The sequence below is a fragment of the Aspergillus piperis genome (assembly GCF_003184755.1).
Source record: "Aspergillus piperis CBS 112811 unplaced genomic scaffold BO85scaffold_44, whole genome shotgun sequence".
NCBI classification, from domain to species: Eukaryota; Fungi; Ascomycota; class Eurotiomycetes; order Eurotiales; family Aspergillaceae; genus Aspergillus; species Aspergillus piperis.
Window position 1 is genome coordinate 4,027 of NW_020291634.1, and position 27,448 is coordinate 31,474.

General features: G+C 50.4%; 11 protein-coding genes, 1 non-coding gene and 1 pseudogene across 13 annotated transcripts; 4 read left to right on the top strand and 9 right to left on the bottom strand.

Annotated features, from left to right (window-relative positions):
- Positions 1-361: 361 nt before the first annotated feature.
- Positions 362-4,331, bottom strand: BO85DRAFT_493725 (translation initiation factor 3 subunit CLU1; the record flags this gene model as incomplete). The annotated part of the gene is made up of 4 exons (XM_025663842.1): positions 362-3,961; positions 4,033-4,088; positions 4,159-4,224; positions 4,295-4,331. 4 exons carry the CDS (start codon positions 4,329-4,331, stop codon positions 362-364), a joined length of 3,759 nt encoding a protein of 1,252 aa, XP_025509576.1.
- Positions 4,332-4,514: 183 nt separating this feature from the next.
- On the bottom strand, positions 4,515-4,895 carry BO85DRAFT_509998 (uncharacterized protein; the record flags this gene model as incomplete). Its single annotated transcript, XM_025664523.1, has 1 exon — positions 4,515-4,895. A coding segment is annotated over exon 1 (262 nt), but the record flags the coding sequence as incomplete, so codon positions are not given.
- Positions 4,896-5,175: 280 nt separating this feature from the next.
- BO85DRAFT_433074 (cation:proton antiporter) lies at positions 5,176-7,110 on the top strand (the record flags this gene model as incomplete). Its single annotated transcript, XM_025658406.1, has 5 exons — positions 5,176-5,212; positions 5,275-5,607; positions 5,664-5,835; positions 5,899-6,433; positions 6,495-7,110. The coding sequence occupies 5 exons, from the start codon at positions 5,176-5,178 to the stop codon at positions 6,927-6,929; spliced, it is 1,512 nt and encodes a 503-aa protein (XP_025509578.1). The 3' UTR covers positions 6,930-7,110.
- Positions 7,111-8,056: 946 nt separating this feature from the next.
- Positions 8,057-9,519, bottom strand: BO85DRAFT_473235 (uncharacterized protein; the record flags this gene model as incomplete). Its single annotated transcript, XM_025662611.1, has 5 exons — positions 9,440-9,519; positions 8,788-9,340; positions 8,629-8,704; positions 8,418-8,589; positions 8,057-8,380 (listed from the first exon to the last, which is right to left on the bottom strand). Exons 1-5 carry the CDS (start codon positions 9,476-9,478, stop codon positions 8,057-8,059), a joined length of 1,164 nt encoding a protein of 387 aa, XP_025509579.1. The 5' UTR covers positions 9,479-9,519.
- Positions 9,520-9,839: 320 nt separating this feature from the next.
- On the top strand, positions 9,840-11,862 carry BO85DRAFT_409464 (Hsp70 family protein; the record flags this gene model as incomplete). Its single annotated transcript, XM_025657435.1, has 8 exons — positions 9,840-9,891; positions 9,962-10,509; positions 10,584-10,628; positions 10,685-10,751; positions 10,799-11,082; positions 11,139-11,245; positions 11,319-11,448; positions 11,505-11,862. 8 exons carry the CDS (start codon positions 9,840-9,842, stop codon positions 11,847-11,849), a joined length of 1,578 nt encoding a protein of 525 aa, XP_025509580.1. The 3' UTR covers positions 11,850-11,862.
- A 1,100-nt stretch (positions 11,863-12,962) lies between these two features.
- Positions 12,963-13,372, bottom strand: BO85DRAFT_241550 (uncharacterized protein). Its single transcript, XM_025654849.1, has one exon. The coding sequence runs from the start codon at positions 13,281-13,283 to the stop codon at positions 13,074-13,076; it is 210 nt and encodes a 69-aa protein (XP_025509581.1). The 5' UTR covers positions 13,284-13,372; the 3' UTR covers positions 12,963-13,073.
- On the bottom strand, positions 13,231-13,360 carry BO85DRAFT_t289 (annotated as a pseudogene). Its single transcript has one exon. The product of its transcript is annotated as a tRNA-OTHER (tRNA).
- A 75-nt stretch (positions 13,373-13,447) lies between the features above and the next one.
- Positions 13,448-13,574, bottom strand: BO85DRAFT_t288. The gene has a single exon. It is a non-coding gene; the product is annotated as a tRNA-Asp (tRNA).
- Positions 13,575-13,744: 170 nt separating this feature from the next.
- BO85DRAFT_510039 (HET domain-containing protein) lies at positions 13,745-15,666 on the bottom strand (the record flags this gene model as incomplete). Its single annotated transcript, XM_025664524.1, has 2 exons — positions 13,745-14,995; positions 15,121-15,666. 2 exons carry the CDS (start codon positions 15,664-15,666, stop codon positions 13,745-13,747), a joined length of 1,797 nt encoding a protein of 598 aa, XP_025509582.1.
- Positions 15,667-17,345: 1,679 nt separating this feature from the next.
- Positions 17,346-19,591, top strand: BO85DRAFT_241603 (ATP-binding protein). The gene is made up of 5 exons (XM_025654850.1): positions 17,346-17,745; positions 17,799-18,164; positions 18,227-18,468; positions 18,522-18,862; positions 18,919-19,591. The coding sequence occupies exons 1-5, from the start codon at positions 17,444-17,446 to the stop codon at positions 19,360-19,362; spliced, it is 1,695 nt and encodes a 564-aa protein (XP_025509583.1). The 5' UTR covers positions 17,346-17,443; the 3' UTR covers positions 19,363-19,591.
- On the top strand, positions 19,492-21,135 carry BO85DRAFT_454629 (uncharacterized protein). The gene is made up of 2 exons (XM_025661331.1): positions 19,492-20,123; positions 20,188-21,135. Exons 1-2 carry the CDS (start codon positions 19,820-19,822, stop codon positions 20,937-20,939), a joined length of 1,056 nt encoding a protein of 351 aa, XP_025509584.1. The 5' UTR covers positions 19,492-19,819; the 3' UTR covers positions 20,940-21,135.
- Positions 21,136-21,966: 831 nt separating this feature from the next.
- Positions 21,967-23,002, bottom strand: BO85DRAFT_464576 (RTA1 domain-containing protein; the record flags this gene model as incomplete). Its single annotated transcript, XM_025661996.1, has 3 exons — positions 21,967-22,565; positions 22,628-22,720; positions 22,780-23,002. 3 exons carry the CDS (start codon positions 23,000-23,002, stop codon positions 21,967-21,969), a joined length of 915 nt encoding a protein of 304 aa, XP_025509585.1.
- Positions 23,003-24,246: 1,244 nt separating this feature from the next.
- Positions 24,247-27,383, bottom strand: BO85DRAFT_510047 (putative phosphoketolase; the record flags this gene model as incomplete). The annotated part of the gene is made up of 8 exons (XM_025664525.1): positions 24,247-24,622; positions 24,680-25,505; positions 25,566-26,186; positions 26,237-26,546; positions 26,595-26,747; positions 26,799-27,033; positions 27,092-27,166; positions 27,221-27,383. 8 exons carry the CDS (start codon positions 27,381-27,383, stop codon positions 24,585-24,587), a joined length of 2,421 nt encoding a protein of 806 aa, XP_025509586.1. The 3' UTR covers positions 24,247-24,584.
- Positions 27,384-27,448: the final 65 nt, after the last annotated feature.

Here is a 27,448-nt window from a genome sequence, read left to right on the forward strand (position 1 = left end):
GATCATCGTATATAATACATAGCATGCGAATCGCCCGGCTTGGCTATGCACTGCCCGCGATAGAGAGAACCCATGCCAAAAGACGTGAAATGAACAGAACAATAGGAAGAATAGAAGAAGTAAAATAATAACATAGAACCATCAGCACCCAATGTGGTGCGGGAGTAGAGAGATTTCTGCAAACGGCCCGCTCATCCAAAACATCAACTCTTTGCAGGGATATATAGAGCCAAATAATACCTCTATTAAGACAGGCATAGTACAAGGAAATAAACCCAAGATCGTTTTTTTTAAAGCTCGGCCAGCGGCCATGCATAGGAAACTGGAAGGTAGGAGAAAAATATGAGACAATTCATCTCGCTTAGGCCGAAGACTTCTTCGATCCACGGAGCTTGGGGTTGCTGGCAGCAGCACGCTTCTTCTGCTTGGCCTTGGAAGAACCAGCATCACCGCCCTCGATGAACTTCAGCAGCTCATCGACGCTGCGGGAGTCCAGGGAGGCGCTGCCGGGAGCCCTGGCTCCAGCGGCTTCCGGGGCAGTCTGGCCAACCTGAGGCTGGATCTTGGTGCCGAGAGAGCGAGGGTTCATGTTGACCCGGCGCAGACGGCGAGCCTGGATGTCCTTGGCATGCTTGGCAATTGAGACCGCGTTCTGAGTGAGCTGCTCCAGCCAGGTCTCGGCTTCCTTGGTGTTGCGGTCGTTGGGACCCAATTGGCTAAGGAAGATGTTGTAAGCATCACGCATCTTGCCAACGGCACCCTTCGAGTCCTGGTCAAGAGCCAGCGCCTGGGCCAGCTGGAACAGGATAGTCGCGGTGTTGATGGACTGGCGGCCAAAGAGAGACTCGCACACTTCCAGCGAGGCCTCGAACCACTTGCGAGAGTCCGAGTACTGCTTAAGGTGCTGCAGCATCACCGCGGCGTTGTTCATGGTGGTGATGGAATCGGGGTGGTTGGCGCCGTAGATGATCTTCCAGAGGTCCATGGCGTGCTTGATGTAAGCCAACGCAGTCTTGGTGTTTCCAGAAGCGTGCTCGAAAAGACTGAGGTTGAGGTAGCTCAGAATGGTGTCAGCCGAGTCCACACCCAGAGTACGCTCAGTGACGATGACAGCCTTGCGAGCCAACTCGACGGCCGCTTCCTTCTCGTCGGTCTGGTAGTACAGCATGGACAGCTGGTGGTAGAGCTTGGCGACCTCAGGGTGGAGGATGCCGTAGATCTGCTCGTGCAGAGACAGAGACTCCAAGATGAGCTCCTGGCCCAACTGCTTCTGGTTCTGCATAAGAGAGATGCGACCGGCCTCCAGGGCCTCCTCGGCAAGGGAGCTCCTGGGGGAGGCGTCCTTGACCAAGGGCACAATGTTGAGGATGTCATCAGGGACAATGGCAAGGATGGGCTTCTCCTCCTTGGCGGCGCGGGCGGGAGAGCTGGAATCGCCACCCTTCTTCTTCTTCTTGTTCTTGCCCTCCTCCTGAGCAGCACCGTTGGCACCGTTAGTGACAGGAGCCTTGGCAGGGATCTGCGACTTGTCGAAGATGAATTCCCGGGCACCAAGCTGCAGACCGAGCTTGATCGACAGGTCACGGAGAAGCTGCAAGTGTCTAAGAGAGTTGAACCACTCGGCTTCCAGGGTGAAGCGGTACCGGATGGACACCTGCTTCTCAATCTCAGCCCGGAGAGTGGCAGGGGTGGCCTTCTCGAAGGAGAAGTCGCCTTCCGGGTAGATGGAGCGCAGAGAAGCGTCGATCTCGGCGACAGGGTTGGGGTTGACGTCAGCACCCAGAAGGCAGTTGAGCAAGTGAGAAATGCAGGAGGCGACGAACGGCGCCGGCACGTTACGAAGGTATTCGTTGGCAATGTGCTTGAAGGCACGAGCAATCATCTCCTGAACAAGGAGAGTAGATAGAGCATCGAGGCGAGAACCCTTCTCCTTGGACAGCTGAGCCAGCTTACCAAGGTAGCGGATGTTAATACCGCGCTTGTGCAGAAGCTGGCTGAGAGACTGTCCGTCCATGGGGAAGCCGACATCACCGTCGTGCAGGTCCTGGATCAACTCGGGCATGATCTTAGAGCGCAGGTAGTCGCAGGTCTCGCGAACCTCCTTCTCGTCCTGGGCCCACTGTTCCTTCTCTTCGTCGGTCTGGGGAACCTGACCGCTGCAGACGTCAGGGTTCAGCGCGAGCGAGAATCCGGAAATGTCAACACGCTCCTGGTCAGCAGCCTCCTCGCTCTTCTCTTCTTCGGAGGCCTGCTCCTTGGATTCGGTAGCCTCGGAGGATTCAGCCTTGGCAGCGTCCGCCTCAGCCTTGGCGCTGCGGCGACGCTCGACTTCAGCCTTCACGTACTGGCTCATCTTGTGTCTCCAGTAAGATTCAACAAGCTCCAGTCTCAGGACCGACATGCGGTGCGGGTAGGCATCGCTACCTTCTTCCTCCTGCCACATGACATCCAGGGGAGTCACACGGTAGAGGTCAAGGACGTACTTGCGGCCATCAGTACCCAGAAGACCCTTGGTTTCCACGCTACCCTCGAGCTCGTGGCGCTGGCCCTCCTTGTCCCACACGGCGTGCTTCTTGACGCGAAGAGCCTTAGACATCTTCTCGAAGACAGACACGAAGTCGGGGTGAGTAGCCACGACATCCTTTCCTTCAACACCACCATAGTCGATCTGGTGCTCACCGGGCTCACGCTGCTTGAAGATACCGGGGACAATGCTCTGACCGACGATACGCTTGCCAAGGTAGTCAACGACCACAGTTCCCGGGGTGAAGAGACCGTCGATGTCGAGCTGGTTGACAGCCTTGATGCCCACAACATCCTTACCGACAGCGACACGGGCAGCCTCATCACCTCCCTCGGAGGCAAAGGTGCCAACACCGTCCGCACCGAAGGAGTAGAAGATGTTGTTGTACACGAAAATCTGAGCATCGCGGCTCTCAGTGGGGTTCAGAGGAGCGACCTCACCACGAGCCACCAGAACGGCACCGCGAGCGGCGGCCTCGTTGTAGTCAGCGAACAGCTTGGAGGTCAAGCGCTCACGGAAGACACGGTCCTGAACAGTCTCGCGAGGCAGCTCCCGGGTGGTCTGGAACTCCTCATTCCAGTCACGGAGGGTCTCCGCGTTGTCAACTCCGGAGATGAGGTAGTTCTCCTGGGAACGGGTGATGTCCGGCTGGTGAGCGTTGGCGGTCGAGGTGGGAGGGGGAACAAGCCACGGGTTGTTAGGGATGGCGTTCTGGAAGGGGAAGGTGGTCAGGAGATCCTTCTTGTTATTCGACTCCTGGAGGGCTTCGAAAGAGGCGTTGAAGGAAGGCGACAGGTGAGCGATCAAGGTGAGCAGCGAGTGCGCGCGACCACTCTTGGGGATAGTCTTAGGGGAAGGATCGAACTTCATGTTCGAGTTCTTGTTCACGTAGAAGCCGGAGATGTGAGAGGTGATTTGGAACTGCTCACCCTCGTTGGTGGTGACCTGCAGGTAGAGCAAGTGGCCCTTCTGGCGGAGGTGGTAAGGAACGGGGTTCCACGGGGAGAGAGAGATGGCCTTGACGGTCTTGGGAAGGGGGGCTTCGGCGCGGGGGAGGATGGTCTTGAAAGAGGGGGAGCTAGTAATGTCGTACTTGGACAGGGAGTGCTCCTTCTCCGACGCTTCAGCCACCTCGGCGGAGATGGCATCGTGCAGCGACAGACCAGCGCTGATACCGTGGAGGTTGTCCACCCGGTCACCAGCAGCGCCAACCAGCTCTCTCATGCGAACAACGTGCATACGAGCTTCCTTCTCGTTGTAGGGATCCTCCACCAGGGTGATCTCGGAGTCAGCCTTCAGGTCGGGCACCTCGGACAGCTCAACGAAGTCATTGATGCGCTGGCCGTTGAATTCGAGGTGGAAGCAGGTGTACTGGAAGGTGCTGGGCAGCTCGACGATCGATTGGCGCACATCTTGAACTTGTTCTTGGCTCGACACCTAAGCATACGCGTTAGAGGGTTTTTGAATCATTCCTCTAGTCGCATGACACCTGTAGACATAATACCCACCATCACCTGGATCTTGTAGGGCTCATGGGGGAGCTTGACGGTGATCTGGAAGAGGCCTGTAAACGATGACTCATGGTCAGTAACAGGTACGCGATATTGACCCTTGAAGCGACAAGAAAGACATACCACCGGTGTTATCCTCTTCCTGAGTCTCCTCGGGGTGGTTACCATTGGTGAGCTGTTCGGGAGTCTCTGTGGGCAGGAGGTTAGTTTTATCGAACATATGGGATCGGTGAGTGACAGCCGGGACAAGAGAGCGAACCTTTCGAGTGCTCCAGTTCGCCATTGGTCTGGGCCATTATGACGGACTAATTGGTAGTAGATCGAAGGGAGAAATAGATGATAGAATAGATAGGTAGCACTTGATTAGACAGAGCTACCTGATGACGGCAAATGTAAAGCGGGTGGCGGTGGAAGTAGTAGAAGGATGTTGAAAAGGAAGAGAAATAAAAGGACGGAGGGTAAAACAGAAGCAAAATGGTATGATACAAGGACAAGGGCAATTGAATCGAATACAACCCGACCCCGTACCCAGGACAAGAAAAAGGGAACCCAAAAAAAGACCCGATTAAGAAAGAATTGGTAGGATGGAGGGAAAAGGTTGAAGCTGGAGAAGAGCACACGGGGAAGCCGGGCAAAGAGAAAATTTCGCGGATGCGGAATACCCTCGGAAGTGCTCGGGCGGTGGGAGAGCCAAAACCGGCACCAAAAACTAAATTGGTGGATTTGGTGGTTTCTCCACATCAGTTGGGACGATGCCCCGGCGACCAGATAAGGTGTGGATATTATAGTAGTCAAAGTAGTCCGGGTAAGTCTGCATCATCGTGAAGTTAAGTAACGAGTTATTTGAATCCCAAACATAAAGTTTGGTTTTGCGGAGAAGATTGATTGATTGTATGTAGATGGTAAATAGACCATGGCTCTCGCAGGCAGAATTGAACAGTGAGATCATTGCCCGTAACCTTACTTTGTGCGACCTCGGACAGACCTGTCACTAATACTACTTGTAGTATGCACAGGACTTCATTGATTAAAAAGCATATTGAGACTGAGATTTCAATTTCATTGATATACCCACCACTACATATTACTGAGCAAGTCTGTTAGTCCGGTAAAGGCATTAGGGTTGAAAAGGTCGCAGTTATGGCTGGAGGTTTCCTCCCCTATCACGAACCAGGCAGTACGTTGACGATGATCCTTTCACCACTACCATTGTTCATGCAAAAAAATTGACCGCATCAGTTGTCAACGTTCTCATCCTAATCTCCTTTTTCTTCTTCCTCTCCCTAGCGGAATGGATCTCTTCAAAAATCATCCGCGCCGGCATCATTGGCCAGATCGCCGTCGGTATTATTTACGGAACGCCACTGGCGAACATCCTGCATGAAGATTGGCAATCCACTTTCCTTGCACTAGGTTATATCGGCTTGATACTGATCATCTTTGAAGGCGGGCTAGGAGCTCGCCTTGACCTCCTAAAGAAGAATCTTTTTCTGAGTATGATTGGCGCTGCAACAGGGGTTCTTTTTCCGATCGGACTTTCGTACCTGCTCCTCTACTTGGGATTCGGTTATGGTGAGTAACTTTACATTATGCTTGATTGGGACAACAAAGGTGACACATCCCGACAGGTGCTGTTGAAACCTTCATCGTGGGAGCATCTTTGTCTGCTACCTCTCTTGGCACGACCTTTGCTGTTATCTCAACTGCCTCGAGCACGGTCGATCTCGCCCAAACTCGCGTCGGATCGATCCTCGTAAGCGCAGCTGTCATTGACGATGTTGTTGGCCTGGTAATGCTAAGGTAGATAAGCTACTTGCCCTAAAGCCCCAGATCATCCACAGTGTTCAAACTCACGTAAAACAGCGTCATCAGTGATCTAGGCTATTTAAGTCAAGGTCACTCTGTCAATCTGGGCTGGCTAATTGGCCGCCCAATCGTAGCCTCCATCGGAATGGCTATTGTAACCCCCCTGGTAACAAAGTATCTCTTCGCGCCACTGTTCCGCCGCTACATCGAGTATCATTTCGCTCGGTTCGACCACATCTCCAACATCATTCTGATGATCTTGGTCCTCTGCGCATTTATCAGTATTGCCGCGTATACGGGGACTTCCATCCTCTTCGGTGCATTTCTGGCTGGTACATTCTTGACTTATATCCCTAGTAAACATCCAGATGGACCGTTTGTGGTTATGAGCCGCGAGGAAGGCGAAAGGGAGGAGAACAAGAGTCCGACGTTTGTGCACACCTTCGAGCGCTATCTTTTAGATGTGCAAAAGTATCTTATGGAGCCGCTTTTCTTTTCGAGTGTTGGATTCGCCATCCCCTTTGTGCAGCTCTGGACCGGGAAGAGGATCTGGAGAGGTATCGTCTTTACCCTTCTTATGCTGTTTGCAAAGGTATCAGTTCCCGTTCTCTCGCTAAGCTTGGTTCTGAGGTGACAACTAAAACAATGACCAGCTCATCGTCGGAATCTGGGTCCCTCTCTGGCAATTACTTTCCAGTTCCAATCTCCTGAACAGAAAGACGGCGAAAGAGTTTCCTAGCGAAGAGTACCCCAGCGAAGAGTACCCCAGCGAAGACAGCAAAAACCCAGTCTGGTCCACAATCTGCCTCTCTGGCCTACTTCTCGGCTCGGCAATGGTTGCCCGCGGCGAGATCGGCCTCCTCGTTGTCGAGGTCGGGTACAATGAGACTTCGTACGTGAGCGAGGATGCCTTTATAACCGCCGTCTGGGCGATTCTGCTTAACACGGTCCTTGGCCCTGTAACTGTGGGGCTGCTGGTGAAATTTCATGGAAAGAAGATAGAGAAGGGAGCATGGGGCCTTCAGTGGGCTGTTCCTGCTGGCGGTGGCGGTAGTGGTGATTCAAGCATCGATTCCTCAGTTGGGTGATATGCTAGGCACCATACTATTTCAACACTCCAGAGGGCCACTCTGGTCCGGCTCAGAGCCTTTTTTCCCACGAATAATCAACCTTCAGTTAACCGCTTACTTGCAAAATAGTCGACTACAGGTATCATCCAGCTCTAGTCTCTAAGCGCAGGAGATGAATATTCACTGCAGGACAAATCGGATGAGTGTGGTCCGAGTTGAATCAACATCGACTCTAGAACTAGTAATCATGTCAAGACATGCTTATTATGCTGTAAATATTCGCAATCTTTGAGGCAGCATCGAAAGGCTATTGTCTGGCACAAAGCACGCGTCAAGCCTAAAATGCCACCAAACCATACTATCTTCCTGCAGGGATATTATTCCCGAACGCCCACATTATTTATATCCCACTTTTCTTCATTTGGCAATTCCTGTTTCAGTGTAGAGCTGAGTCATGTGAGCTCGTAGCAGTCGGGGCACTATAGTCACATAGATCTAAGGAAAATTCTGACCATCGGGCGTGCATGACTATATTATCTGATGATGATTAGGTGCCTAGTGTTCGACATACATGGACATGATGATAGAGCAGAGGTGACGGAGTTGAGTTTGGAATAGACGGGGTTAGAGGAAAATTCGATGTTTGGGTGGCCCTTGCCATGCTGTGTAAAGTAGGGTGCAGTTGGTATAAAGAATGCCGAGACATCTCATCGTAAGAAATAACAATGAAACAAAATAATGATATCAGTAGTATCAGTAGCTGTTATAGCAAGATTATCTTGATATCCCCTCTGTGCGCCCCTCCCCCTCTCTGGAGCTCCTTTCAGCCTTTTGCTTGCTGCAGGAGGATTTCGTCGCTGGACACCAATAGCAATATGTCTACGGGGACCTTTATATACTTGTGTCTGGTTGATGGATAACGTTAAGGGCAAGCTTCATTGGTGATATAGACTATCAATTTGATATAAAGGTTCATTAAAAAACTGGGGCGTGGCAACTTCAAAGATGAATAACAGCAGATTATTCAGATAGCTCCGACAATGAATCTTGAGGCAAATCTTCCTATTCTCGTAAACAAAAAGCATTTCAAGGGTGCACGATATCGCAAAGTATAACCTGACAACACAGCTAAACAGGTAGATCAACTAGAAGCGGACATCTTTGTCCTCGGGGTCAGACTCAAATTTGTCAGATGAGCGGTCAGTTCTCACTGTTTCCATCAAAACCTCAGCTTTACAAATTAACCAGGAGGTAGGCTCCTCCTCCAGTTCCTCGAGTCGTAGAGGCCGATGGCTGAATGGTACGTATTGGATTGGAGTATCGTACCGGCACACTCCCGGCCGAACCACGAGGATCACCCGGCCGCGTGGCTTGGGGACGTACAGTGGAGGATCCTCTTGCTCCTCGGATTGAAACTTTGCCGAGAACATGAGCCCCGTAGAAGTATCAAATTGCTTCAACTCAGGAAGCTGATGGACGGACCTTCACCTGTCCACCCAGCATAACCTCGTGGTTGGTAAGGGCTCGTGCAATGTCCTGAAATAATTTCACCAGGCGCTCACGGCGCGCCGTCTCTTCTTCTGCACCAGTCAACTCACGCAGGAGCAGCTGGAACAAACTGTCTGCCAGAAGTTGATCCGCCAGGTCTTTTGCCATGCTTGCCTGCCGCTTGCGGCTCCTGTCTCCAAATTCTTAAGGTGTTTTGTCCCGAGAGGACTTGGCCATATCGTCTTCTTTCAGGTTGGCAAGACTGAGTGTGACCGACTTCCACCATACAGCATTGGCCGGGCTTGCTAAGAAGACCAGGGATGACAGTCCCGCCTGTTAGACAAAAAGGAACCCTTTCATGTAATTGGAAACGAGCTGGATTACTCACATTCGTAGTATCTTTCATACAGATACTGGATTCGTTCGGAGAACGACAAGTCTCCAGTCTTGTCAGATCCATCACGTTTCCCATCTAGGAACCTGAACGGCTTCTCGAGCAAATGAGTGAATATCGTTTGGTAAATCATTGCTTCGGCCAGACATGAGTGAAATACAGCACGATATGAGGGAGAGAGGAGGGACTGAATCTTAGTCCAAGATTCTTGGATACAGTATTTATCAAGTCTTCGAATGATCATCTGTTTCTGTACTCTGGAAAGGGATGGTGTATCCACACAAACAAATGCATCAGTCCAGAAGTGGACTTCATCTTGGATGTTGCGATAATCTATTATGACTGCATTCGTATCGGGGTAGTATCCCACTTGACTGAGTTTCATGCGATGACAATGGCTTCGATATTTATCAAAGTCCTCAGCTGTCAGGTGCACCGAGGGCCTTCTGGACGGTCGGGTATCGGACAGTGACTTGCCCTTCGGGGATTCAGTAGGAGAAGGCTCAAGCGGCTCATTGGGACTCTCTGGAAGAGGATCCTGTGGCTTCTATGTGGAGATCAGCCATGTCAGTGGAAGTCCGGGGATTGCCAGGGTTGGGGGGTAGATGCAGGATGATAGGCTGGAGGTAAGAATGGGGCTAGCAACCTTTAGCTTCTTTGTGTTGCGGCGTCGTTTACCCGCCATGATCCTCAGAGTGTCGAAGATGCAGGATGGGTGTGGGCGTGATGATGGGAAGAGAGGCGACGGAGGAAGGACAGAGGAGGAGGAAAGAGGATGTATCACTCTGGGCATCAAAGTCCAATCCCGTGACATTGTCTTGTCTCTCAAGCCAGCAAACGCCACAATAATAGCAGCAGCAGCAGCAGCAGCAGCAAAGAAACCTTCTCCTACCCCACCTAGTCACAACTTCTTTATCTCACGACCATACCAAAACTAGGATCTCTTTATTGTGGAACCGTACCAAAGGCTACGATCTCATTGTCTCGTAGCCGTACCGTTCCTGCATTCGACATCTATCTTCCCAAATTTCTCTCATTTCAGAAGCATGGGAGGGCCCAGATTGGTTATTAATATCGAATTTGGGGCGAGTAAAACAGGTAAAACTCATGCCCTCCAGATGCTTCCTTCTCCCGCATGTGTTCATCACTCACGTCCCATTTTGAATAGTCGTCGGCTATCATGTCACCACAAATGGGTGGAATGGGCTTCCTGCGTTCTTAAAAATACACGATACCCATATAATTCCAACGGCGATCGCGTACACCCCATGTGGCTTGTCATGCTGTATTGGAACGGATGCCCAACGCCGAGAGAACTGTATTTATTGGATAAAACATATATTCGACGATGCTCGCATATTGCGAGACTCTGATGACGAGCTTCTCAAGGAGCTCGTCAAGTCGACATGGCCGCAGCTACCTGACAGGCAACGCGAGGATCCATCCCTCGTCGTGTCTGACTTCCTGGGAAAGATATTAGGACATCTCCAGAGTGCCTTGAAAGATGACCCCACACTCAACGAATTGCCAAAACATTTCATATTCACCACGCCATCTACTTGGTCGAGTTTTGCGCATATGAAGATGAAACAGGCTGTATATTCAGCAGGGTTTACAAGCCCTCAAGACGCAATGGTCTCTTTTACTTCAGAGGCCGAGGCGGTCGCCGTATACGCCGCCAGTGAAGGGGGATTCAACATGGGGCAGCTTTGTGAAGTGAGTTTCTAACTACAGGCAAAGGCCTTTCCAAATCGTCTGAATTAATCTGATGACCGAGGTTTTTCAAACAGACAGGTGATGGAGTTATGGTGGTCGATTGTGGTGGCAGCACCGTCGTATGAGTTTTCTTGATAACAAGGGAGTCTCTTTCTTATACTGATAGCAGGATTAGGACATAACTACATTTTTGGTCGATCAGAAAACCCCTTTTGGATATCAAAGATTGATGGCATTCACTAGTGAGTAAGGCCTAATGAGGTCATGTTTTCAGCTAATCCTTTGTAAGGTAACGCCTGTGGGGCTGTTCAGCTCCAGTCTCTGGTATATGCTAAAGCGTTGCAGCAAAGTCGGACGTCTGGTCCGAGGACGAGAAGCAAGGCCAAGCTACTTCCGTTCGCCGTATGGGCCCGGCAAAAGTTTCCATATGGACTTGTATCAATGCCCACTAATACCGGGCTTTTGGATGCTGCCTTGCGGCTGATCTACAATAGTTTTGCCATCAAGATCATTAGCCATATTCGGCGTGAAATTGCTTGCGCTAACATCTGCGCTGGATGCAAAGTTATCAAGGTATTCTACTATCTGGTAGCTTTCGTACTGCATTAAGCGACTAATATCTCTTTCAGAAACTGCTTTTAGTGGGAGGTCTGAGTAGCTCGGCCGAGATCTCAAACGCCATTCAGTACGCATGTGGAAACGAATTCGAGATCGAATTTCACCAGCCACATTACGAGTAAGATTGCCGCCATCTTCGTAACAGTATCCTCCCGTTCTTTTTTCATTCAAAGCTTACAAGCATTTCATAGTTTTCGGAATATAGCCGTTTGTATTGGTGGCACACTGCGCGGCCTCATGGGACCGCAACTGTCCTTCAAATTTTGGAGATACTATTATCTGGTCGACGCGAACCAGCAGATAATCATGATCGTCAGCAAGGTAATGCGCGAGCCTGGTCTATCGAGGTGCTACTGATGGCTTAACCTTCTTCGCAGGGAAGCCCCTATGACAACGAGTACACCAATCGAATCAATATAACACTGCCCCGAAGCACTGACGGGGCCCTTACCATTCTTGTTGTGGAGAGTGCGCAGCAGGTAAACCTGCTCGAATCGCTCGAAGACCAAACCAAGATTGTTGGCAGAATTAACTGCGACTTGTCACAAGTGCCGGGAGACTGGCAACTTCTGAACGTCTTGGTCAAATACCGAGCCCCAGTGAGATCTGAAGGACAACATCTTCCTCCCGAGCGCCTGCTCCATCTGGCTGTGCACGAGTCGGAAAGTGAAGAAAACCGGCTAATAGGCCACACGCGAGTCCTCATGCAGAGTGGGTTGTGAAAGCAGTGCTTGGAATTTTGTTCGGCTACGGTGGGCACGATGGGTAGGGGAGAAAAGTATTGTTTGGACGCATAGAATTTAGAATGATTTGGACGGTTAGAATGTCAATTCCTGTAGGTACCGGGTTGCAAGGTGTCTTTCCTCGAGTCTCCTCTTAGAATATGTTATGTAGACCGCGCACGGAAAGATTGGATGGATGAGCGGAAGCTGTACAACTGGTAGGACCAGAACTTACTACAGCCCTCTACCACGGGTGCGTAAGAATCTAAAGAAGCAGATACATGGCCCCTATCTAGCATGACAACAACACACACCACGCTCCCTTGACTCCAAGGCCTTACCATACATCTATTTTTGAGGTCATTTCCATAGAACCCATTGTCAGGGCCTACCCTGTGCCCTCTCCAAAAAAAAAGAAAGGAAAAAAGAAAAAAACAGCTCCTGCCCAAACATGAACATACATAACCGACCATGTCTTAACAGATGTCCACAGACCCCCTCACCAAGATGGAAGAATAAGGCAACTCAAAAGAAGCCAATGAACAAGTCTCCCCAAACCTTTGAGGTAATAACCATCTGTTATCTTTCACGAAGGCCTCCCAAGTTCATCGGTCGGATTGTAAATCGTACCAAGATCTGGCAATATGGCGCGGCCGCCTGCATCGGATCCTGGACCTGGACTCCTTATTCCCCCCTCCCCCTTTCCCCGGTACTCGTGTCATATGGGTTGTTATTGCTATGTTCACCACGGAGCAATGAGAGAGAGAGAGTAGCCAGAGTGGCTTTTATTAGTACTTAGATGATGTCTGTGTTCGGTGCATTTACTGAGCATAGGGATGAAATAGCCTTGAATGGGACAAAATCTACGACACTTTGATTTTGAGATCTCAAGTGGTATTACCAAGCCTGGTAGTGTCCAGCATATAGGTTCCCCATATCTTATGATCCACGGAAGTTGGTATTTACAACCCTTCTCAAGTTGGTGAGCGAGAAATTCCCACATTGATAGATACTACACGTGCACGCATAGGCATGTCTGGCGGGCGTAGGTTGGATGGATAATGGTTGGTGCCTCGACCTCTCCCTGTCAGTCTTTATCAGGATCATGGGTAAAAAGTAAGCGCGTCTTGACATCCATTAGTTCTCTTTGAGGAGATCGGGCTGGTGTTCAAAAGATCATTGAGAATGCACATCGTCTCTGTGTAAGACAGAAGTGCCAATGGGTCAGAAGGGGGAATGTGTGATATTCAGATAAAAGTATGGGGAGAGGAAGAGAGGGGATAAAAAACAATGAAAAGAGGGTTTTCGTGGAACAAAGAATATGGAAATGGATATGATGTAGATGGGGAGGAAGGATGATGAAAAACAAAAAAAGAAGATGGGCCCGAACCGCGATTCGAACGCGGGGCCTCTCGCACCCAAAGCGAGAATCATACCTATTATTTAGTTAGACACTGAAAGCCAAGACAGACCATTGACTTGAGGGCTGCTTACCACTAGACCATCCGGGCTCGTATACGTAATCCGGTGGCAAATAGAAAACAAAGGCTAAGAGAGGAAAGATTACGAAGAAGTAAAGCCAAAAAAGAATGAAGATAGGCCCGAACCGCGATTCGAACGCGGGACCTCTCGCACCCAAAGCGAGAATCATACCTATGAATTTGTTAGACGATGAAGGTGATGGAATGTTTGATTGGATAAAGCTTACCACTAGACCATCCGGGCTCGTATGTGGGGTTCTTTTAGCTTTTTCCTTACATATAGACGGTAAAAGCTCGGTCCATGCTAGGTTTTTGTCGCTCTTGGTGTTCCACTGGCGGCGTTCAAATATATATGTTCTGGATTGCTGGAACGCTCGAAGAATACCCAGGCCAAACTAGCTCTTGGGTTCAGCCTCAGAACAATGGAGCGAGCTCCAGTGTGGGCCTGTGCCTAATCTCACGTAGCAGATCCTTCAATGCTTCTTGGAGCTTCATGCGCTCAGGAACCTCCATACTGCCAGAAATAAAATCCGGTTCATTGATGTACATCCGGCGACGATAGTCATGTCCCACCAACAACGCCAAATTCTTTTCAAAATGATGTTGGATCCCGCACAACCCCAATATATCTCTTGCCTTAGTTCGATCGAAGTTTAGGAGTGGTATTCTCTCGCCGCCAATATTTCCCTTGGAGTACAAGAGCGCCAAGCTGTAAAAGGCCAACCATGTCTTTGGATGTTGAAATCCGAGTCGTTCTGTGAATAGCCGGAGAATGTCTTCGGTGGCAAACATGGCTGGCAAGTAAATATTTCTATGATTGTATGCTGTCTCGTGCATTGCCACATTAGTATCCCACAGAATCTTCTCAATTGCCGACTTCGTTTCAGCAGCCTCTGCTGCCAAGTCGAGAATATTTAAGGAAGGTGAAATATGCTCTTCCCAACTCCAAATAAGGTGGAAGTTAAGAGCCGGACGATTGTTCTCGGACCGTACCTGTTGGAAGTCTGCACTTCCTCCCCCATCTGTCTTCCGGAGAACGGCCCTTAGCACGATCACTCTGAAACAACCATCAGCGTATCTGATGATGGATGGTTCTGAACATCCCTGCAGGAGGCATATGATATCACATGGCTTGATCGATTCCACTGTCTTTCTGATGAACCATCTTACTTTCCACATTTTCTTGGTGTCCGCACTACGCACCCCAGTCAAAAGCACTTGCAACAGGGTCTTCGTTTGATAGTCTTCCACCTTGACAATGAAACCCAGGATCCATCCGCTGCTCTGGATGCTCGCATATTCCCTACCAGGCCAGGTCTTCACTGATACCTGTTCATTCAATATAAACCAGATTAACCGTTGAAAGAGCTGCTCCCAGGACACCTGATAATTGGGTAACAGACCGGGTGCTTTATGAGCATCAGAACTCAGTCCCAGTAACGCATAGATTTTATCATGCAGAATAGAGGCCTCGTTCGTATGATGCATATCAACCAATTCAGACAGAGAGAGCTTCTTCATTGAATGTGTTTCATACTGAGGCCGAAAGATTGCTCCACGGATCAGACGTGTTGTACTCAACACACTAGGGCCAGCATACGAGCCCCATGCTTGGATGCCCGTGGCAAATGTGTAACCGCTCATTCTGACAGGACCACACTGGATCTGAATATTCCGAGCGAGGCCCACCTCTTGGAGAATCTGCCGTTTCTCGTCAGACACCACATATCGCTCCGCAAAGAGCAGGAGGGGGAGGGAGAGGACGGTGGAAACAACGTGGTAGTACTTACCCACATGCGATAAAACCACCTCCGCAGGAGCAGACTTTTGACACCCTCAATGGTGGCACTTTCTGATGGCATATGAAATCGCTCTTCAGCAAATTCTGCCTCTGCCGCGGCACGAATGGAATTTAACGCCTGAGTACTATTATCTGCCTCCTCGCCCAACCACACCACCACCTGTCTGGCCTGCTCATATATGCGCGCCATGTTTTGGATTTGTTTCTCTTTCTCTTTCATATTGTTCTGGTCGATGCAAATTGCGTCGACCCATAATGTCCGTTCAAACTCAAAGCCTCGAAGCCTAAGGAGGGCGGAGTGTAAATTCTTTCCGACTGAAAAAGCCTGATTGTTGATGGAGATGTTGCTCTGCCCGTCCGTCTGATCTCCCCATACGTATGAGAGGGCGTCGTACTCTTGGGCAATATCGTTCTGGAGAGAGTAACTGAAAAGCTGGCATTTGATCGGAGCAGCTCTGTCCTTGCTTGGGAGCAGACGAAGTATGCGAGTGCTGAAAGGACCTTGATCCAGAGGAAAATATTCAAAGTCGGGCATGGTTGAGAATAGTAGTACTTCTTCTGGGTCACTTTACGGGATGAAGGTCCTACAGCGTCGTTTATGAGCACTTTACACATGCAGAACAGCCGTCCCTAATATCCCGTGTCAACGATGCAACGGATGGAATGCCCATCGAATTCGTATGAAGCTGATGTGCCAATAATGGTGGGGATTAAAAAGCCCTTGAGATGCCGACCGTGTGGAATTAGCCAACGAGGTGCACCTTAGTGAGGGATTCTCGTGCATAGTAGTCTCCTAGTAGTAGTACTTAATACAGTAAGAGCGTCGACAACCTGTCCTTGCAAGATTGGCTGGCTGTGTCCCTGCTTATCCTGGGTTCCCCGCCATGAACAACGCATCAGTTTCCGGCCCTACCCCCTCCCCCCTCGCTACCTATCTAAAGTAGATCATGCACGCGGCCAAAGGGGAGTACCACCTACTTTGCAACTGGCTGCGGATGCCCCACTGACAGGAGCGGATAGAGGCATTAGGCGAGAGCGGGGTTGTCACTTGTATATAACATGATTGCGAATAGTGTTAAAGAATGCTAACAACAGATTGGATCCACATCCTCACTGGATCAGTTAAGGTGGCCCCGAGCAGCGTCGGTCCAAGAATTAATAGAGGAGGAATATTCCGTAGACGATCGGTGATGGTCTGGAGAAGGGTACTAATATTGACTTGCTTCACTTTACATTGGCAATTCTGCATATGCTGTCCTGGGACATCTGCACAAGATGGATGGACAGGCTATCCATAATATAAGTCTAATAGATTTCAGCCGTGAAGGTAAAATATGAATTAAGTTAGTATTTAGGCAAAGGTGGGTGACTAACTGATAATGCTCTCGTACATAGACGACGCAGGCGATGTGGCACCATATCACGTTATGTCTCAGAATCCAGGGTAGTTGACCATGGAGCAGGCTGGATTATGGTAATGGTAATAGTTGATTAGGTAGATGGGTGTTATAGACGTGTCAATCAATTCAGTACCGATGATATACTATAACTATGGGGGCATGCGATGAGCCGCGGATAATATTATGGCCGCGATAAGCATCGAGCTGCATTGAATGCAGGTCACGTGATACAGACTGGGGTATTGAAGAAATAAACAAACCAGATCAAATCACCGCAAGCCTAAATTTACGACAAACATTGCAATCTGTAGAGAAGAGTTTGTTGTTGTAGAGTACATCAACTCTAGCTGGTCCGCAAGTATTATTACATCTGCATCATATCAAATAACTAATTAGTCTCTACAGTTAGCAATAGATCTGAATAATGATCAGCCACAGGGTGGGCCCGGGATGCGAGGCGCAGCAGCGGAGTAATCCACGCCAATCCGATCTGGGCGAGTAGTACCGACTTTTTGGTAGCAGTACTGATTCGGGCCCGATTCCAACTCACCTCTTTTTCTCACCGTGCGCTGGCCTTCTTTCATTCATTTCTTCATTTGTCGCTGCTTCGCTCTTTCCCGCACCTTCTCTCTGCCCAATTCTTTGCCATTGGGAGCCTTGTTGCTGTCAGGATTCGATTCCATCTTGAAACAACGGCTCTTTCGATGTATAGATAGAGTGGTGTCTCACTTCTGTGCCGGACCCATCTCCGCCCTTTAAAAAAAGTTCCACACACTCCTTTATCAATTTCATTCGATCTCAATTTCCCATATATACATTCATCCGTTGTTTGATATTATAGGGTGATCATCTATCCCTCTCGGAATTATTATCCGATAATTAGCAGGGATATCCGATACCCAGCAGAGAAATATGTGGTATCGCAATGCTCCCCGGTCCGTGATCTCTTTCTCTCGGGCTGGCCTGCGGACACCTCCCAGGACAGCAACCACAACTACTAGTGTTACGCGCATAGTAACCCCCTTCTATCGACGGGGTTTCTCACAGGGCTCAATTCGGAGAAATACGGATTCCTCCTCTTCGGAACAAAATGCCCCCAAGGAGGGTAAAAGGCGGAGGAACGACGACTCGGACGAGGAACCCACTCTCCGGTCGACGTTGCTGAAGATGGGGGAGTCTGCGGCTACTACTCTTGCTTCGATGGCTGTTCTTGGGTAAGCTACCTTGTTCATTATCAATGATGTAACCCCATGCTAATACCTGCTAGTATGGTTGGATACGCGTACCACCGGTACTACAAGTATCTCATCCTGGAGAAAATGGAAAACGCCTTCAAACCGGGCGATCCGGCCCTCGAGCTGGCCGGTGTGGAAGACGGAAAGCACCAGTCTACCTACGAGGAGCATTGGGTGCATCGCGATGAGCAAGCCAGAATGGATAGAATCATCTCCGGTAATGCTGGAGGTCGGTATTACCTACTGGTAGGCGAAAAAGGAACTGGAAAGACGTCGATGCTTCTTGAGGCAATGCGCAAAATTGACGGCGAGGGCTGTGCCATGTTCGAAGCTCATGCTGATCTCGAGCTTTTCCGGATTCGTCTGGGAAAGGCTTTGGACTATGAGTTCCATGAAGAGTACGTCTACTGAAGCATTCTTATCCTATGTGTGCATCGGGTTGCTGACGCCACATGAACAGTTATATCGGCAGCCTCTTCAGTATCAAGGGCCCTCGGGATACTACCGCACTCCTTGATATCGAGCGCGCTTTTAACAAATTGGAAAAGGTTGCTCTTGCCAGAAGGCGCAGCAAGAAGTCGCCTTTGGTCTTGATAATCAACAGTGCCCACCTGATCCGAGATGACCACGATGGCCAGGATCTGCTTGAGGCGATCCAGCAACGGGCCGAACAGTGGGCTGCAAGTGGGCTGGTGACAACAGGTAAGTCTAATTACATATACCGTACATTTATGTGTGAGTATTGACGGAAACAGTCCTGAACAGCGACGAGTACTGGGTGTATGAGCGCCTGAAGAAGTACGCTACCAGAATGGAAGTCATCCCGGTGCGCGACCTCCCGAAAGACCGAGCAATGGAAGCTCTGAGGAAGTATCGCAAGCAGTACTTTGGCCAGGAATTAACCCACGAGGAGCTTGAGGAGGTGTACAACCTTGTCGGTGGACGGCTGTCCTACCTCAACCGTGTTGCCAAGGCCCTAGACTACAAGAAGCTCTGTGAGAGCATCTGCGAGGCCGAGAAGACGTGGTTCCTCAACAAGTGCTGGATCCTGGGACCTGAGATGGATGACGATGTGATGGACCAGCAGAAATATGCCGTAAGTGCGACCCCCTCTGTCGATGACAAAAAGCCGGCGCACTGACCGACATATAGTCTGCGGCAATGGTGCTGGCGAAAGCACTTGTGGACAAGGGAGAGGAAATGGACAAGACGTATGATCCGAAGCTGGGCCACATTCTCCCAGAGATTCCTCTCCATCAAGCGCGACAGATCATGACACGCGCGGACTTCATCCAGAGCTACGACCACGAAAACATCTTCACCATCGACTCGCGGGCCATGGTGCGTGCGGATTCGGTACCCATGCAGAATGCGTTTAAGGAGATCTGTAGCTGGCCAGGATTCGACGAGCACCTGGAAGGCACTCTTACGCGCATTGGAGACATTGAGAGCTTGGGACGTACTCGGGAGCTGACGATCAAGGACCTCTGGAACCAAGGCAAGTATCAACTGGTCATGCGGGACCACAAGGGTCGTGAGCAGGGTGCGGCAGAGTTCTCCGTTGTGGAGCCAGAACAGGAAAAGGAGGATAACTGAAGACCAGGTTTAGCCTGGTGAGCCTGTACGATTTACAGAAGATGGAGGGTCTCTGGGATACCTGATCTCGGAGGATATCCCAGAGTGTACTACTACTACATGTGCCACATGGTGGGAAAGTGGCTTGACCGACCCATGTATTTAGAGATTCGCTTCGAAGCCACTTACGACTGTCTTATAGAATACACTAACTACATCTCATCCGAGTTATTTGGGCTCTTTGGATTCTTTGGGGCATCGTCACCGGTGACATCATGGCCAGGGTTGCCTCTCACCGCCCGGCAGCTCATTCTGGCCATCGCATCATCCCAGCCTCGTCTTTATTTCGCTGCTTGTCATTTCCCTCTCCTCGCTTTCCTCCCCTCTTCTCTTACTCCCCTCTTTCTGATCCCTCCGACCCTGTCCATCACACCACCAATTTCCATCTCTCCAAACAATCCCACCCACCACCAAAGCAATGGCTCCCCGCAAGAAAGAAGTCCTCTCCGCGGTAACAGCAGCCGACGACGATACCGCCGAGAAGACGACGCGCCAACTGCGTCACAAGACGCGCCTGGACCGCATCCACCCCGCCGTGCGCTTCATCCTCGCCGTGCTCGGTAGCTTGACATTGAGCTCGACGCTCTTCTCTCTAACGACGGGGATCACCCTCGGCGAACTAGGCCGCGTCAGTAAACACCTCGAGACATGGTGGGAAGTAGGAGGTCTGATGGCCTGGAAGGCCGTCGAGGTTGGACTTGCCTGGATCATGGGCTTTGACGGTATCCCTCCATCCCGTATAACTTCATATCATGGTCAGTGAAACTAATCCAGCAAAAACCAAAGGTCGCGATGTTCTCTCCTTCACCTACCTCACCCATCTCCCCACCTTCAGCCTCCTCTCGACCTTCTACAGCCTGCGCCCAACCACAATCCTAACCAGCTACTTCATCACTCTCCTCTCCACCACCCTCCCCTTCGTCCTCCTTCGCAACCTCACTCCCCTCCACTCTTTCTCGGATTCCACGCGCATCCCTAACCGCTCCATCCTCAACGACCGCCCGACGACCATCTACACCACCATCGCCGCGGCCGCCATCTTCACCGTCACCCTCTCCCTCAGCTACGCCACGCCCTGGCTCCCCACCACCCTCGTCACCCACTTCCAAGACATCCCGGACGTCACCGCCATCCACGCCGGTCCCGCCGCTCTCCCGGGTCTATTCCTCTCCCTCCTCCCCGCTGGCTTGGCGGCGCGCGATTTCCTCTTCGCCAGCTCGACCGGTGCATCCTCCAGGAACTCCAAGAAGAACAGCAACAACAAGAACAAGGAGGGGACATCCAGCCCCGAAGGCGAGTACCTAGCCTACACCGTCTACCGCAAGACATGGGGCACCCTGTCCCGCAAGACGCAAGTGCTGGTGTCCCGCACCGTTCTGCTGGCGAGCATGTTGTTCGCGAACACAGTCGTGCAGGCCGCAGGGACAGTGAACCAGGTGGACGCCGAAGGCGCAATGGTCTGGGGTGCCGTGTGGGCCATCGCGGCGGTTATTACAGGCGCGATGTTTGGATGGATTGAGGCCGTGGATGGAGTATAGGTCCATCAGCTTCATTCATCATCAGGTTGAGAGAAAAAAATTAGTTCCTTTCATCCGATTTATGATGATGTCACTTGGTGTTATTTTCTTTCTTCCTGTTGGACTCTTTATTTTCCCCTTCTTTCCGCCCATTTCTCTCTGTTCAATGAGATGAGATGCCGTATCTCCGTGACACAGAAGCAAAAGCAACATTCTCACACCATGTGGTTTTCTTCCCCTTCTTTCCCCCCTCCCCCCGCTGTCAGCTAGTTCCGTCAGTTAGTTATTTCTCCGAAAGCCAACCAACAAACAAGCTAGCTAGCTAGTTAGCTAGTTAGCACTCTTAATTTTGTCATTTCCTGTTTGCCGTTCATTATTTGTTATTTGCTTTCGTCCAGTTACGATCCCAGCCGTGGCGTTTTGCGAAACAAGGAACGAAGAAAAAAAAAGAAAACGTGAAATTAGTCGGAACCCGGAAATTTGAGAAAAAAAATTAAGGTTTGGTCTGAGTATCAGGATCGGGGTCAGGGACAGGGACAGGGACAGGGTATCTATCTGATTCCGGGGTTAAGTGTTTCGGCGGCGTGTTTCAAGTTGGTGTGTTTCAGCGGGTGGTCTTATTTTTGAGGTTTTGTTGATGGTTGAGTTGAGGTGATTTATCTGGGGCAATGGTGTATCTTGTCTAGTCTGGTCTTTGGGGCCATGTTACGATGTTATGTTTTTAATGAATAGTTATTTTACTGCTTGGCTATGAATGTCATGATTGTCAAGTATACCTTTGGTTGAGTGGAATATAGTTGACTGATTTCCATGGTGCTGGGGCAGGGGAATCATCTAGTTCATTAAAGTTGAAAAGGAAAAGCTAATTACATAATGCCACACTCCAATCCATCTATCGATTTTTGAAACGCTGCGTTGACATACCAGAGACCAGAGGCAAAGCACGTGGACTCGCATTTATGGCGTTGAGAATAAGGTTAAAAAAGTGAAATGGGGTCAATGAATATATGTCTGGAATAGAAAATAGGAAAGGTGAGAAGCGACAAAGTTACCGCATCTCCATTCCACTAGCCACCCCGTCAGGAGAGTAGATCTCGCGGTGGAACGGCTTGACTTCGTTTTTAGGCAGCAGCCATCCTGGATGGAAGATGTTGAACACACCAACCGCTAGGACCATCATGATACCGTCCAGGACGATGAAGTACCGCTCGTGCGTGATCAAATAGCCAGACCACCCCTGCGACAGCTCGATGGTTCGATAGATACTCCGAATGTAGATGCAGATGACCGAGAAGATCATCGCGCCGAGAAGAGGGATGATCGTGCCAGTCATGGTTTGCAGGATTCGCATACGAAGAGTGCGACGGACGAAATCAGCGGCGAGGAAAACAAAGACCGTGATAGACGCGAGCTGGAAGACGATACCGGCAACCATAGTGTGTGTGCCTGGGGCAGTATCGCCGTTGACCTTGTTTACTTCCATCGACGCCATGCCACCTCCCACAGCCTGGACGACCAATGAAATGATATCGCAAGTGACGAAGATCCAGAGATAGAGTTTTGGTCTCAAAATTGAGGTCTCGGGCCCCAACAGGTGGATGAAACGGCCCAGGAGCACGTAGATCCCGGCGGTAAAGAAAGTGGGGGCTAGAGAGAGGCAATTAGTTTCTGTTTCATGAAATGGGATATGCGTGTTCCAGCTTGCGTACCGATGATCAAGGTAGAAATTTGCATGAGAAAGGCGGTTCCATTGTATGGGCATTCAGCAGACCAGGTACGTGCTGCCCAGCCCAGGATTTCCGCTGTGATGGCCGAGTTAGCGTACGGTTGAAGGGGACTCTTGTAGGAGGGGTTGACATACTGATACATCCAAGAACGAAGACAGCGCACCACCAGGTCCTCTTCCACACCAGCTGCAATGTGTGGAGCAACATCGACAGACCGAAGAGAACACAGAATACAATGCCGGCAGCTAGCGAGGGAACGTAGCCATACGATGTGCCGTAGCCATCGATCTTTGCATGACAGCCATAGGTCAATTGCTTTTTGAATTCATATTCCGCAGTAGAGTTAAGGCTCGACATATTGGCGTAAATGAAGGCCAAGGTGGTCCAGACCGAGTATGCCGAAGATTATATGGCGAGGCCAAGTGTGCCTGTGGACAGAGTAAGGAGAGAAAGCGGTTTTGAGGCAGCGAAACACGCTGCAGATAAATATACGATCAGAAAACAGGAATAAACGAGTGACACCGAACGGGCAGGCTGTGCGCTAATCGAGCCTAGAGGGGTTGAGCTATTTGCTGTTGGACATGGATATATGCGTATGAATATGCACGGGGTACCAATCGGCGAAAAGAAAAGGAAAGACGGGCATCAGGAAGGAGAGGCTCTGCCTATAAAGAAGAAAAATGGGAAGAACTGAGATAGAAATCCTTCCAAACTCTGCCCCCATACTCTATTCTCGTCCGTTCAATAGTGATCCCCGTCCTCCTGGCTGCCCGTCTCTGGGCGCCACCTGGTACGGCGGGGACACCCGTTGCAGGGAGCAATCTGATTGCACCTCACGAGAGTAGGCAGGACCAGCCTTGCAAAAGCAAGCACTTCATTCGGCTAACAGACTGGCGAGACCCAAAAAAGAGTTAGGGGACGAGATGATAGCTCGCAAGGTTCGCTCAAAGAGGTTTAGCGCGTCTCGCATGAAGCCGGTAACTCCGGCCTTTTCCATCAGACGGTTTCGCGATAGAATTGTGAACAGACACCTCCCTAAGATGATCATCCTGTTGTCGCTGTAAGGCAGCTCATCTGATAGGACCCTTGACTATCAAGGATTGTGGTTAGGACCGTTATGCCGTGTCACTGCTAAACTCAGTAGAATCAATATATGCCATGCAGCCCAGGCAGTGATGCATGGCCAAGACCGATCGGGAAACAGGAAACCCGGGAGTCCGTCCACCGGGCTTACCATAGCAGCAATAAGGAACAGCACGGAGTATAGTGGATAGTTCTGGGACGGGATCGGAGCTATGATAAGGCCCGATGTTAGGTTGCTGAACATCGAATGAAACCTGGAGCTAGGCTTCGATCAGACATGCTGGATGGGATGTGGTCGTCGTCCAGATTACCCTAGTCAACACTAGACAAGGGAGAGTTAACTTAACGGTAGTAACTCACGAAATGCAAGCGAAAGAATATTGATTGATAATCACATGCAGGGAAGAGCGGAGAACTTCCTGCACCGGCAACATCCAAATACGGAAGGCGCGTCTGGCAACCCCGCTGCCCCCGCCTCAGGCATCAATATAATACTTCACATCCCTCCTTCCCTCCCTCTCTGTGTCTCCCACACAGCCTTCAGCTACGAAGTCTCAGCCTCTCACAATTTCAAATCACTAATCACAGTCTTTGGCCTGTCACAGCAAAGGTTCAGATTTACTCACTTTTTGATGATGCGAGTCTAGTCCCGCCAGTGAGAAGTTAGATGTCAAAATCTCTACGTCCGTATGCGATGGCTACGCTATTGTTATCCCTGCCTGATCAACATGGCATCCCCGGCGGCTGCACAAAGACGGATACTTTGATATTCATTCTTTTTCAGCGCTAATAATAGGTCATGTCTTTGTCATATGCTTCACGCTTGAATCATCTCATTGACTCTACTCATTCGGACTCATTCAAACGAGGGCATATCATACGTATCATCCGGGTCTGTGCACAGTCAGTATGGGCAATATTCGACCAGTCCACGGCAGGTGAAGCTCTTACCTTTGCGGTTGGCCAGAATGTACTTGCGTGTCTCCACGATGTTGTGGTCGAATTCGCTGACCAGCTCGTGCTGCCGGATCTGAACCTTCTCATTCCGTCTGGAAGCCCCAATCACGGCTGCCTTCGCCACGTGGTATCGTGAGACGTGATTCAACAACATCATATCGAATGGCGTCGTCGTGCTTCCTTCTTCCATGTATCCTTCCACTGAAACCCGGTCCAGGCGGGGCCGCCCGAAGAGCAGACCCTTCAGCTCGCCCGGGTATCCGTGGTAGTTGAAGTGTATCGGCCGGTCCGAGCCAAACAGGCTGTCGAAGGCTTCGGTGGACAATGCATGTGGATGTAGACCTTCCTTCTCCAGAATCATCAAGTCGGTCACATTGACTACCCGCACCCGGAGTTCTGGACAACGCTTGCGGAGGATGGCCGCCGCGTAGATGACCTCGAACATCACCTCAACTCCAATGCCAACCAGCACGACATCCGGGTCCAGCCCATTGTCGGTGCTACAGAATCTCCAGATCGATGCGCCGGCTCGGCAGTGACTCTCTGCTTCCTCGGGACTCAAGTACACCGGAGTTGGCTGCTTTGAGCCCACCATGAGGTTGACGTAATTCTTGGACTTGAGACAGTGATGAAGGGTGGTCAAAAATGTGTTAGCGTCAGGGGGCAGATAGACACGCGCGGCGGTGGGCTTCAGCCTGAGCACGGCTCCGATGAAGGATGGGTTTTGGTGAGAGAACCCATTATGCTCCTGACGAGCCCATGTACTCGTTTCGATATAGTTGATGCTACTGACCGGCTTGTGCCAGGTCGTCTCTTGAGCCTGTCATGGCAGTATTTGTTAGTATCGGGCGATCTAGGAAGAAGCACTGCAGACAAATACCATTTTGTTGAACTTGGCATATTGCACCATCATGGTGTGGATGATTCCCAAGAAGCTTTCATACGATGGGAAAATGCCCACCCGGCCCGTCAACGTGTATCCCTGCATAAAGCCCTGGCACAGGTGCTCACTGAGCACTTCGATGACGCGGCCGCCTTTAGCATTCGAGAATTGATCCCACTGAAAGTTCCTTCCCGTGTGCGCAAGTGCTGCATCCAGCTTGTTGCTCTCTAGCTCATCTGGTGAGAACACTCGGACGCCGTGGGGGTTCTGGGTAAACACCTGGTCAATGAATTTTCCGATCGTCTTCATAGCGCTTTGCTGAGAGCCCTTTTCTACACCAAACTTTCGCCAATCTGGGAGATCAGGTGCTCTATAGCCCTTGTAGGATTCTGCTCGCTGCCCCAGCTTCTTGGAGTCTTCCCGAGGGATAACAGACTTGATTTCGTCAATGATATCTCCGGTCTCAGTGAAAAGTTCGTGCGGATTATACGAGGAAAGCCATTTCTGCAGAGCCTGAAGCTCCTCCTTGTCCTTCTTTGCATTTGGAAGAGGGACCTGATGCGAATGGAAAGATCCCTCTATGAACGACCCATGGAGCTCTTTAGGTCCTGACCAGCCCTTCAAGGATAATTAGCGGAGATCCAAGGTGAAGGCGGATATTATCATACCTTAGGTGTGCGCAAAACAATCATTGGCCATCTAGGCTTCATTATTGGCTTGCCGGAACGCGCCGCTTTTTGGATCTTATGGATCTCCTCAATTGCCCACATCATCGAGCCGTGGAGATCTGCATCAATGTCATCGAGGTTCTCAACAATGCGCACCTGGTATCCATAACCCGTGAAGAGGGAGACCAGCTCTTTGTTGTCCATGCAGCCATAGATGGTGCGCTCGCTGATCTTGAAGCCATTGACGTGGAGGATCGGCAGGACGGCACCTGATTCTGCAGGGTCAATGTACTTGATTGCATGCCAGGACCTGTCTGTTGTCAGATTGTGCTCGAATGGGGTATAGTTAGGTACTTACGTCGCGGTAGGACCAGTTTCTGCTTCTCCGTCACCGACCACGCAAGTGACGATCATTTCCGGATTGTCCATGACAGCACCAAATGAGACGGCCAATGCATAACCCAGCTCACCACCTTCATGGATTGCACCGGGGGTTTCCGCGTTGATATGGCTTAAAAGAAGTTAGATTGGCTTCAACTCAGATGCCCAGCCAAAGTCATACCTTGGTAAGCCAGCGCTTGTGCTGAAAGTCGAGATGAGCTCATGAAGACCATCCATATCTCGGGAGTAATTGGGGTAGAATTTTTCTAGAGAGCCCTCGAGCCACAGCGAAGCCAGAATAGCTGGAGCGCCGTGTCCAGGTCCAACGACATACAACATGTCCAGGTTATGCTTTCTGATGATATAGTTCAAATGGGAGTATATGAGGATCAACCCGGGACATGTTCCCCAGTGGCCTACAGATCTGTGAGCGGAGCTTGCAGAGGACAGCACCGGGAGATTGAAAATACTAACCAAGAAGCCTTGGCTTGATATCCTCATGCTTTAGATTCTGTTTCAGCAGCACATTGTCCTGGAGAAAGATCATTGCTTGTGTGACGGGTCAGTGAATGTAGATTGGAAACTTGGGGGCCTCGATCTCACCAGCAGCAATGTAGGCCGCTGCTCGGCGGAATTTCAGCAGGGCATTGTAGTCAGATTCCTCCAAACTCGTCTCTTGGAGTTTGACCTGCAATTGATTGACAAGGTCGGGGATATGTGAAGGCTCAGCCTTGGGATTTGGCCTATCGATGACCTCTCCAGGCATGGTGATTTGATGGATGTAAAACAAAAGGTAGTATATCCGTGGAACTAAATATTAGGGTCCGTTCG